At 34.3% G+C, this 11,684-nt stretch overlaps 2 protein-coding genes across 2 annotated transcripts in view; one reads left to right on the plus strand and one right to left on the minus strand.

Annotated features, from left to right (window-relative positions):
- Positions 1-227: 227 nt before the first annotated feature.
- LOAG_08842 (hypothetical protein) lies at positions 228-705 on the minus strand. The gene is made up of 2 exons (XM_003144372.2): positions 609-705; positions 228-538 (listed from the first exon to the last, which is right to left on the minus strand). Exons 1-2 carry the CDS (start codon positions 693-695, stop codon positions 398-400), a joined length of 228 nt encoding a protein of 75 aa, XP_003144420.1. The 5' UTR covers positions 696-705; the 3' UTR covers positions 228-397.
- Positions 706-1,376: 671 nt separating this feature from the next.
- The window catches only part of LOAG_16546 (kinase domain-containing protein), a gene marked incomplete at its 3' end in the record, with an annotated part of 13,328 nt that continues 3,020 nt past the window's right edge, over positions 1,377-11,684 (plus strand). Inside the window, exons 1-18 of the mRNA XM_020449199.1 lie at positions 1,377-1,528; positions 1,844-1,968; positions 2,257-2,365; positions 2,695-2,825; positions 3,148-3,273; positions 3,419-3,508; positions 3,730-3,865; positions 4,273-4,422; positions 5,082-5,179; positions 5,310-5,441; positions 5,659-5,831; positions 6,206-6,366; positions 6,456-6,634; positions 6,842-6,993; positions 8,024-8,096; positions 8,380-8,552; positions 9,705-9,832; positions 9,957-10,264. Coding sequence (XP_020307323.1) covers positions 1,384-1,528; positions 1,844-1,968; positions 2,257-2,365; positions 2,695-2,825; positions 3,148-3,273; positions 3,419-3,508; positions 3,730-3,865; positions 4,273-4,422; positions 5,082-5,179; positions 5,310-5,441; positions 5,659-5,831; positions 6,206-6,366; positions 6,456-6,634; positions 6,842-6,993; positions 8,024-8,096; positions 8,380-8,552; positions 9,705-9,832; positions 9,957-10,264 — 2,589 coding nt within the window. The 5' untranslated portion in view covers positions 1,377-1,383. The remainder of the gene's footprint in view (positions 1,529-1,843; positions 1,969-2,256; positions 2,366-2,694; positions 2,826-3,147; positions 3,274-3,418; positions 3,509-3,729; positions 3,866-4,272; positions 4,423-5,081; positions 5,180-5,309; positions 5,442-5,658; positions 5,832-6,205; positions 6,367-6,455; positions 6,635-6,841; positions 6,994-8,023; positions 8,097-8,379; positions 8,553-9,704; positions 9,833-9,956; positions 10,265-11,684) is intronic.

Here is an 11,684-nt window from a genome sequence, read left to right on the forward strand (position 1 = left end):
ATATATATATATATATATATATATATATATATATATATATATATATATATATATATATATTCCACCAAGAAATTCCATGGACTTGATTTCATCTAGAACTAACTTGAGCCTGTAAACAAACTGGATAGCATAAATACTTGAATACAGGACTTGGATACTTAGCGATTTATTAAACGTTCCCTAAATTTCAGTTTTTTTTTTTTTACTTTAAAAAGACATCATCCAAACGGGCATCATCTAAGAGTTACAAATTCAAATCATCTCTCAGTAGAATAATCTAATTTGATACGGAAATGGCAAACACCAGAGAATACTGCGTAGAAAAAAATATTTTCGTCTATCAAACATGTATTTAGTAAGTTAACAGCAATAAAAGGAAGCAAAATGCATTACGAGGTTAAGGCAAAGTAGAGGCACCGTCTGAAGTCCCCGCAGGTTGAGTATCGGTTGCTTGCGCCATTCGGATTCGAGGTGACGGTGCACCAATACGTGATCGTACAGCAGTCTGCGTCATGGCTTTTTCTACTTCCTCACCTTCCTGCAATATATAAAACGTCTATTATTCATTACCAAAAACGAATATGAATATAAGCATTTGAAAAATGTACACCGGCAGCTTTCTTCTTGATTTCCATTATCATCTCATCAACTTCCTCCAGTTTCAGTACAATTTCGGTTGGCTGTCTTCGAAGCATCTGGAAAATGAAGTATTTAACAGATACCAGAAGTAGTTCCCGATCTTTTTCGATAAGGAAAACTCTCACATGTTCGGCTTTTAAAAGAGATTAAAATAGGATCTCATACATAAACATAACTGGAATTCGAGAGATGCCAGAGGATGGCAGAGTTTCTGAAAGAATGCATCAGCGTGAAAAAGATAAGAAAAGTCTCTAGTCAGAGTAAAGAGTGATAATATAACCCGAGGAGGACGTCATAGAGACGATATAGGATAAGAAGGGATGAAGTTATCAAGTGCAGCAAACTATTCTCTGCAGCAACTGCCTTATCACTGTCGCATTGTCATAATTACAACCTGAATGATAATCACAACATGAGTCATCCTGGCTACAACCACAAATCATAACCTTCCTGAAGTATTACACGGGACATAAACTGAGAAAACCTGGACGGGTCCCGGTTCCAATAGCTAGTATAGATAGTGTGCTTTGCTCGGTTGGGCTGATTAGTATGGGATGGGTTGGTGTATGATGCTAGAGGGAGCATTGTTCCATGGAAAGGCTGGAAATCTCGGGATAATTTTGAAGGTGGGAAGGATAGGTCCCTTTCGATACTTTTCTACTTATTTAATTTTAATTTTGCTTTCCCTTATCTAACATTATTCTATGGAGACAAGTACCGGAAGGATTAGTGATTATTTTCAGAATGGCCGAGTTGTTCCGGTCAGCGTTCAGTTATTTGTCGCAAACGGCACCGGTGAATGTTATTGGTAAATTGGATCATCCCCTTGTGGGTACAAATGTTGAGATTGATGGATTGAGACTCAAAATCCGTTCTCTAATCGCTGAAGGTTTTTTTACTTGACTTCATACGTTGGTCGTGACAACAAGTCATATTACTTGTTGTTTCAGATTGCAGTTTATCTAAACTCACCTGATCGGGGTTTAGGATGGTGACATTTAAAGTTCTGGAAAGACTTTGCAGTTCATAGAGTAAAAGTATTGTAAACCGCCATAAATTTTCGAGAAGTCGATGGGTAGTTTGGATCTTTTTATGCAGAACTGAATGTTTGGGCCTCGTCATATGGATGATGCTATCCTCACCAAAGGAATTCTTCTGGCATCTTCTTCGATTATTTATGCGTTAAGCTTCTTATTTATTTTAGGCGGTTATGCATTAGTGTTTTCGGCTCAAGACACGCAAGGTAATTGGTTTGCTCTAAAGCGACAGCTAGCCGCAGATTGTGAAGCTGCTAAAGCAGTGCTTAAAGAAATTCGTTTTTTGCGAGAAGTAATATCTTTTAAAATTATATTATACAAATTAGATTACATTATTTCTGTACGACCAGTTGACTACTTTTGAAGCTCAGTTGTGTTTTTAAATTCATTACATACATTACATCTTTAGAAACTGTTTTCACATAAACAAAAAGGGAAGGCTGTTGACGTAGGAGTCACAGATAAGCAAACAGGCTTCTATAGTAAGTCTTACAGATTTAGTGGAAATTTCGCATACATTCAGGTGATATACTTACTCGCAATCTCTAATTTCGATATCTCGTTCAAGTAATGATTTCAGTTAACTGGTCTTCAATCCATTTTACACTTTGTGCAGGCAGCTCAACTAAGTCCACAAGAAAGTGGACATGGCCGAGCCGAATTTCTTCTTTTGACTGAACTTTGTCCAGGTAAATCTTTGTTTGCTTCGTTTTTGCTCAATCCCTGTTTTCCAAATTACGAAGCTTAATATTTCAAGTTGCGCCTTTTCAACAAAAGGTCAGGATCTTTACAGTTCTTTTATTTTTTTTCTTTTCTTTTTTTTACGATTATAAATGTTTGAATGGATGAAAAGAAAGACAGATCATTATCAACTTTTTTTTTTTTTTTTTTTTGTTCCGAGAAAAAATAAGGGAAAAAGGAAAATATAAAAGTTGATTTGTAAGTGATCTCAGTTTTGCCGAATATTAATCAAGTCGAACTTAATTACAAAATTTAAATAAACTATTAACCGTTCTAGGAAGCGTAATCGAGCTCATTCAAAAGGGTCCATTGTCGATTGGACAGGTAACGAAGATTTTTTATGCAGCCTGCAACGCCATTAAACAAATGCATGCAAGAAAGCCATCCATAACGCATAGAGATGTGAAGGTATATTTGCAGATGTTTTTGTTATGGTGCATTTCAAAAGTCATCTTACATTTCTTGGTTTTTCTCAAATTTGACAAAATGATTTTTTTTAATAAATGAATAATAATGAAACAACGTAGATTATGCTTTATCATTTTTTCTGTCTTATTGTTAGGAAGGGGATGGTTGGTTATTTTTATTTGCGAAAAAAAAGTCTATTTGCAAGAACAAAAGTATTTAAAGCTATAAATAGTCGATTTTTTTGAAAAATTGAAGTGGTCGAAGTCGCTTATGTTTATTCAGAATATAATGTGTTATAAGAAATATTAAGTATGCAGTTCAGATTGAAAATTTGCTTTTTGATGCACATGGATATGTGAAACTATGCGACTTTGGAAGTGCAACAACAGAAATCGTAACACCAGACGAAACGTGGTCCGCTTTACAACGGGCACAGCTGGAAGAGGAGGTTGTATTTTCAAGTTTTTATTAAATTGTATAATTATGTCTAATCTCCTCAATATTTTTCGCCTTTTTTTCCGCTTTTCATATTTAGTTTTTGAGAACTTTCAACTTCGAAAATCTTTGGAATTTTCAAAGTTTGGAACATTTAGTTAGCGCGGCACACGACTCCAATGTACAGAGCACCGGAATCACTGGATATGTATTCGAATTTCCCAGTGGGTCCAGCCCAAGATGTTTGGGTAAGTGAACTTACATAATGGTCTTACATTTGGTTCCAAGATTTTTTTTATTTGTGAAGAGAATCGTTGATTTAACCAATCGTTCAACATTTTAAAATTATGCTTTTTTAAAGCAAGCATCATATGTCGATTTTTATAGAGTAGTGGGAAAAAATGAGGTTCTCTCTGTCGTCTGAATTTTATTTTTATTTTTTTCCTTGCTCTAAGCAGTTGTATTTTAGGCTCTTGGATGTGTGCTGTATTATCTTTGCTACAGAAAGCATCCGTTTGAGGACAGTGCCAAACTTCGTATCATTAATGCGAAATATTCACTTCCCGATGTCGAAACTGAATATGCCGCGTTGAATCCACTCATTCGTTGGTTTCATTTTTCGTTAACTTCGAAATTTTCTTTATATTTTTATTGAAAGCACATGCACTTTTCGGTATCTAAAAGAATGTATGAACTTCGAAATTTTCAGTTTATTTAATTTGATTGTAAGCCTGGAATTGCTTCAATGGCATTTTTCATTTTAATATTTTACCAAGCCTTTTTCTTGAAACTCAAACTTAAACTTTCGACTCTTGCTCAAATTTACGGGATATGGCTAACCTGAAATCGGTTCATCGTAAACTTTTGCAGCTATACTTTCAGTACCGTAGTTTCAGTTTTGCACCTCCTTGAATACTTCTAGTTGAAATCACATGCCATTTCAAGATTAACTCAAGGGATCCTTTTATATGACCATCGTGTGTTTTCTCTTAATTTTTCATTTCTTTTTTAGAAACAACATTGCGAGTAGATCCACGAGAGCGTCCAAACATGGTGGATTTGTGTGAACGCGTTGAAGCGCTTGCTGCGGCATTAAGTGTAGATCTTTCGAAACCTGTTGAAAACCTGGAACTTCCTGAGTTAGCAGCATTCTTTTCTCCAAGTATCTATTTTTTCTTACTTTTGTAACAAATTAGTTTCGTCTTCAAGGAATCATCCGATGAACTATTAGTAAAAAAGAGGTGACGAATTGGTATTATCAAAATTTGTCGTCTGTGCATGTTGTTGCTTTCAAAGATTTCTTAAACATTTCAGTTAACACTCTGTTAGGGAGTGGATGTTGTAAAGTAGTTTGCTTAAAATGAATGAGCTTAAAATGTACGGTTTTAAAGTAGATATATCGTATTTGGCATTTAAGAAAAATTAAGAACGACAATTAATATTTGAGCGTGTTGGAAACCGTTTAGTTTTAAACATTTTAATAATATAATGAAGTGGTCGTTCTTCGCAGTAAAAAGTAAGGGTTTGCACATTGGAGTTCATCTTTATTAGTCAAACGTAGGAATTTATTACGTTTCAGTGTATGGATTTATTTAGTTTTGTTCAGTTCTTTGACTCTTCATTTCTCATCACATTCTGTTTGGTCTGTTTCTTAGAGTCTTTAAAAATTTTTTTCAGGATTCTATAAAAATAACATTTTTAATATTTATATACTTGCAAGTTCTAACCAGTATGTAGAAACTCATCAATAAGGCAAATGACATTTATAAGCTCAAATTATTGTTTCTGAAGTCAAGATTCACTTGTTCACTTGTTGTCCAGATCAGTTACAAGCCGAATCATCTGCAAATGAACGTGGAAGATCATCAAAGTCAAATATATCAAAGCAGTCACCTTCAACGCCGCGAAAAATTGATTACGTATGTTGCATAGACACGCAGAAAGACTAGTAGTAATTTAAAATGACATCCATATTATCGTTCAACCCTTAATGTAAAATTATTAGCCATAGCTGATTCTCAAATGATTCGTTAATCTTATCATGTAAAGATTAATGCTGATAAACTAAAGGAGCAGACAGCGCAACAAGCTTCCGCTGTTCTTGGTGCTATTAAGGGGCAGAGCATCTCCTGGTTCAAAAATATCAAAGACAAAACGGCCGCCGTTGCTCAAACAGTACAAGTATGTTTAACCGTTTCCCATGTCTATTTGAGAAATTTAACTATAAAATCCTCAAAAATTATGTGGAAGAAAAACTTCATTTTTGTTTCGTTTTATCTAGTTTGTTTTGGAGTAAATATGATGGTTTTTTTAAAACTTTCATTCTTTTCGAAGCGGGAAATTAAAACTCTTTCACGTTTTTTGGCAATCGATTATAGCTTTAATTCGAAAATTTCAGTCGACTTATGGTAGTCGAGGTCCAGATGTAACATTTGTTACATCGCGTCTTGCAATAGCGCCATTTGCCGATTGCATACCTGAAACATTAGTTGCACAAGCTGAGGAAACAATGCGGGCTCATATTTTGGACCAGGCTCGAGGACAGTTTGCAATTTATAATTTATCAAATCGGTGGGTTTTCTCTTTTGAAAGGCCTAATTGAGCAGAGAAATGTAGATCTAGGTGGTAATGAGGAAGTATATTGTACTGGTTTTTATAGTGGTATTATGGTCGTATGCTTGCAGTTTATATTTTCTGTGTTTTTGCTCATGACTTGAGCTTATAACTGTTCTTTAATGATGTTTATAAAACTTTTGATTGCTATTTTGAAGTTTTCAAATTTATAAATTTAGAATTTCGTAATAATACAGATGTGTATAACCTCTCTAATTGCCTATGAATGCAAATGATATCTTTTCTCTAGATAAGTGATTCGATGTTTTTTTAAATGTTTGGCCTCTTAAAAGAATTTCATGACTTATAATATTGCGCGACTTGAAATTTAGGCATTTACGGTGTGATTACGGTCGTCTAGTAGAAACTCCTTTGCCAGCTACTGGAAGTGGTTTAACACCTACGGTGAACTTTTTATTGAATCTGTGCAGGAATATGGTGTTATTCTTGAAGCAGAAAGAAACAAATTTCATTCTGATTACTGGTCCTGAAGGTAAATATTTCTTGTGAGTACTGAATTCGGTAGTAAAACACGTTCACATGTACGCATTTTACTTATACTGGCTAGAAATATTTCTTTAGTTCAATGCTTACTGGTAGCAGCGACTCTATTATTATACGCCCGACTTGTTCCAAGGCCACTGGCAGCACTAGAATTAATCTGTTCCAAAAGACAACCACCAAATCTTCCACCATCTTACCATCGTCAGCTTGATATAATAAAAACAGTTGTTTCTATGGACTCGTCTGATTTATGTGCAGTAAGTCTTTCTGAATTTAATTGTAATGCTCTTTACTTGAAATGGAGTTGAAGGTCTGGAGGCTTTTGAAGTCCATATATTTAAGTAAAGTTTGAATGTTAGATATTTGAGCGATTTTTTTCAGTATCATCTCCTGTATATTGTTTTAAACAATTTGACGTTAAATTTCAGCAAAGCAAAAAAAGTTCTTAGAAGAAATATTTGTAGGTGGTTCACAATAGGCGAGTAGTACTTCAGTCATTACTGATCTCACCGGTGCCACTGTTTAATCGAATTCGAAGCGGTTGTCGACCATTTGCTGATGTTTACGCTGGTGGTACGAAAGTATGGTCTACCTACAAAAACTATGAAGAATTGAAGTAATGGTTTAAGGAATTTATATCTGCCATTGATGCCTTCTCTGTCAAATTTCGATCTTTTTTCCGTCCTTAATTTTCCTTCATGTATCAAAATTTTTTTTCGTGACATGTTCTTTTTGGAGAAATTATTTTGGAAAAAAGGAAATACCCGCGGACTTTCGAACCATGCTTATTCACATGGATTCATTGATACTTATCAGTGGCATGTTTATGCTAGCTGTGGCTTATACTTCCCGTAGGGTCTCCTATGCCTGGCAGATCTCAGTTGAAGATTCAGACAAAGTATATCCACGAGTAGGATGGACTCGCTAATCTTCCGGCAGCCATCCTAAGAGGACAACTTTAATTCTAAACCCGGGCAGATTTAACGCGCTTAGCTCTGTAAGGCCATCCATTTCAGAGAAGGAGCTCTAAGTAACCTATATCCTGAGGACTTCTCTAACACTGTCCTAACTCGCTAGGCCCTAGTGGATGGACTATAGGAGTAAAGGACGAGACTAGTTTCGTTCATTGTGCCCCACCTGAAAAAATCCACTGCGCAGACTGGAACGATTTACCCATATTTGTACCATTTGGGACAAAGTCCTTCTTCATTCACGAAACCTACCGTGATTTTTGTAAACTAACCATGATTTGATTAGATAATTCAACCTATAGTTTTATTAGTATATGGAATAAAAATGGTCACATTTTGAGTCCTCTTCGAAAGATCAAGGTCCTCTTCGATTAGGTAATGATTAGGGATGTCCATTATATTTTTCTACTTGATTCTCTGCTTTTTATAAGGACACAAATGAAGAACTTATTGCCTTCCACTCTTAATTCTTTTATTAGGTTTTTTGTTTTTCGATGTGCATTAAAAATCCAGATATTTTTGTATTCAGTTTATTGATATATCAGTCTGTCGTTTTTTAAATTGCTAATCATAGGAACTATCGACGAATGAAATAGATAAATCGAGAATTAAAGGAATTCTCCATTTCCCTGTTTTTCCAGTTCACTATTTTTAGGTTTGAACTGAATTTTCCAGGTCTTTCGAAGTTCCGGATTCATTTTTAGTAGATCTGCCATTGGGAGATATTCCAGTTGGTGATGATGTTCAGGTCAGTTATCTTAAAGTACTTGCTACGATTGAAATAATTTCTAACAGCTTCTTTTTGGTTTTTTTTGTTGAGTGAGATAATGTAAATTTACTTTTCAAAAAAACAGATTTATAAGAACGAAAAAAATTTTAACAAAACGATTTACTGCAAATTCATGGATTAATTTGCAGAGTAAATTCAGCATTTTTGGCTTTTCTGAGAAGCATTTGCTACAGCGAACAGAACTAGCTTTCGAATTTGGAGTTCATTTCAGACCTTTTTGCGTTTTATATTCAATTTCTAGGTAGTTGTTTATCATGCACGATTGATGAAGATGCAGAATCGTATGCAGCAGCATTTGATGTTTTCATTGACCTTTCATGCTAATTTTATTGATCCAAATACCCACATGTTAGAATTCAGTCTTGGTGATCTTGATCGTCAATCTGATGATTCAAGATTTGGAGTGTCGCTGAGGTAAAGCATTTCGGAATCTTACTCCTTTTTGAGAGCTTTTTTAATTTCGGAATCTTATTCCTTTTTGAGAGCTTTTTTAATATATCCATCGCTAGCAAAACTCCTCTTCTGCTCTTTCATATCTAACATGAAACATTACGGGACATAAAACACATTTGTCAGTCTTAGGGATATTTTCGATACATCTCCTTTCCTCTAAATATCAGTAACTGTTTCATGCAGTCCTTTTCTCCCTAAACTCAATTATATTGCTGTGAAATCCAGGGTCATTTTATGTAGGTAAGATAAACAGAACCTGTTGGAAAAGGCGCTGCACTTCACTTATTCTAACTGCCTGTAGGAATGAGAAGAAAAAAGTAATCTCTTTTCTAAAATTAATTTATGTATTTCGAGCTGACAGATTGGAAGTTTCTGAAATGCTGCAGAAATCATTACATTGTGGTGCTTCGGATTTATGGTATATCTTACTTAGTAAATACAGAAGAAAAACTTTGCATCTAGTAAGCGTAAAGAATGCATAAAATAAAAAAAAGAAACTAAGCTTTTTCTGAAATTCGCTAAACTAATGTTTTTTGGATACTACCTTTGATAAAGTCATATGCGATGTTTTAAACTTCTAGAGGTAAGTCTGTTGAGCATTCATTTGATAGACAGTCGCAAATACGATGACTTCATTCATAATGGCAGAAATATTTCGGGAAGCAGAATATTTTTTTAAAATTAATTTGGGAAACCCTCATTTATAGATTTTTTTTTATAGTGCAGTTGGATAAATTATATATCGATAGAAATTACGATCCCCATTTGATTATACCTTTTTTTGGAAAAACATGCTGTGATTCTTTATCTCCTAAAAAGACTAGCTAATGACATATTCGAAACAGAAAATTCAGAGAAAATGACGAGAAGTGAATAATTTTTTGGGGAAGTGATAAATTACACATCTACTATTTTAATGTTTTCATGACCAAAACTTTTCATTTTAAAAAATTGTATGAATAGAACTGAAAACTTTTGTCGTTGAACAAATCGACTTATGACAATTTTTATGAAGCCAAACTTTGAACTTAAGAAAAGGTACTCGAGAATATAGAGCTGCAGGCTTCCGTAGCAATTATGTGTCTCTTGCTCCCTTAACTTTTTTGTTTTAAGGGTTGGTTTGCAGTTGAAAATTGATGAACACGATAGAGGATTTAGTGCACGAGACCCACCAGCAATTCTTACTTATGAGCCAAAAGTCATATCAAAAATGTTATTGGTATCTGAACCTGACGAATTTGGTTTGTTTTTGTCTATTTGAAATTTAAAGTTTCTGAATTATTTATTTGTTTGCTTGATTTTGCAACTTTGAATGTTTTGCAGGTTTGTTTTTATTTCCTTTCTTTCTCTACTTTTCGTTTTCAGATGCAATTGTGCGACATCTTGGTCTTCGCGGCCACAAGTTGTTAAGTCAACAAAATCAGTCGAAAAGACCACTTCCCTCACAGGAATACGTCATGGAACAACATAAGGTGGCAGGTGAAGGAGTGAAGTTGGCCAGTCAAACCACTCCGTCTCATTCTCAGGATTGTTTCTTCTCGACATTAGAATGGCTGAATAACACTGACAGTTCACATGGTACTTCTCAAGATATCACGGAATCTGTTCAAATTAACTCTCAGCAGTGTGGCTTCAGGCAGTCATCGGAAAATTATACCCGTTCAAGTTCGTCGGTATGTACTTGCTTGTATAACTTACGAGCTTTACTTTTTTACACATCGTATTATATTTTCCAAAGCCTAGACCTTACGATATTGTATCCAATCTTGCTTCTCATACGTACCTCTTGTCGTCGTCATCCCAGCTCTGCAGTGGCTAGATTTCATTTCCTATTTGAAAATTATATGTTGTACAAGAGTAAGGAAGAGAGAATTAGTCTTACTGGTTCTGGTTACTCGTTTTAGTCGCTGAATCTTGCTCATCAATATGGTATTGAAAATAAGCATGAAAGTTAGTAAAGCGTGTCGAGCTCTCCCAATAAATTTTTTGTCTTGAATTGTTTTGAGTACCTCAAGTTAGTGTAACTTCATAAAAACTTTGTGGTTACCAATTTGCTTAGGTAAGATTGAAAGCACATGAAAAATCGCTACAGATACAACGCTTATTTGGCAGATAGAAACAAGAAAGTCTGCTTATCATTTTGCTAAAATTTGTAAGTTAAGAACCTCTATTTTTTGTTTTTGTTTTAGTATTTGTTTTTATTTTAGTATTGTTGCAGACAGCTACTAAACCATGTTTCAGCTTTCCTCCTCCCCCTTCCTCAAAAGTTATTAAATGATCATGAAGAAGTTATATATTTGCCAGCCTAGAAATGCACAGTTTAATATATTTTCTACTTTTGGTAAGCTCCAAATTACAATTCGCTTGCTTTCACTGATGTTGTCTGTCACTTAGAAATTCAGAGCCAATAGGGTAAAGTCGCCTACTGAATTTAATGGATATTAGAGCAGAATCGTTGAGAGATCCAGGAACCAAGAGAACGGAAGACAGAAAAAAACGCTTATGATTTTACGGAAAACCACCAGTCGAAGTCTTATCACTTCACCGAAAAGATCGAAGTCTGATTTATGTACCCTTTGGCATTTAAGATTTTAAGCTAGAGAAAATCATTACTATTTTTAGATCCTGAAAATAAAGGTTAAAAAGTAGCGAAAAATGTCTGTAACTTTTTTGAAAAGCCAGATTGATTGAGAGATTGAGAATTCGTTGTTTCTCGGATATCAGTAACATCGAGGTTACTAATAAGTTTAAACTTTCAATTTCTCTGGCAAAGTTTAAAAAATTAATTGTTAACTGTGAGAATGAGAATACTGCACATGTGGTATTACCAAGGAAATTGGAGAATTGGGAAAAGAAGCGTACTTATTGTTCTAAGGCCGTTTAGTGGAGATTCTTTTGCTGTTTCTCAAGCCTTTATTTAGATCGATACTTTCATCGATATATATATATATATATATGTTTATTTTTCTTTCCTAAATATATGTATATACTGTATATATAGATATATTTATGTATTGTATAGAATTATATATATTGTATAAATTTTTTTAAATATGTATATATATATATATATATATATATATATATATATAT

The sequence above is a fragment of the Loa loa genome, assembly GCF_000183805.2.
Source record: "Loa loa unplaced genomic scaffold supercont3.7, whole genome shotgun sequence".
Lineage (NCBI taxonomy): Eukaryota > Metazoa > Nematoda > Chromadorea > Rhabditida > Onchocercidae > Loa > Loa loa.

Coding starts and splice junctions, on each gene's coding strand:
- LOAG_08842 (XM_003144372.2), bottom strand. CDS start 695: ATGCTTCGAAGACAGCCAACCGAAATTGTACTGAAACTGGAGGAAGTT. Junction 539..608: donor TCAAGAAGAAAGCTGCCGGT/GTACATTTTTCA, acceptor TATATATTGCAG/GAAGGTGAGGAAGTAGAAAA.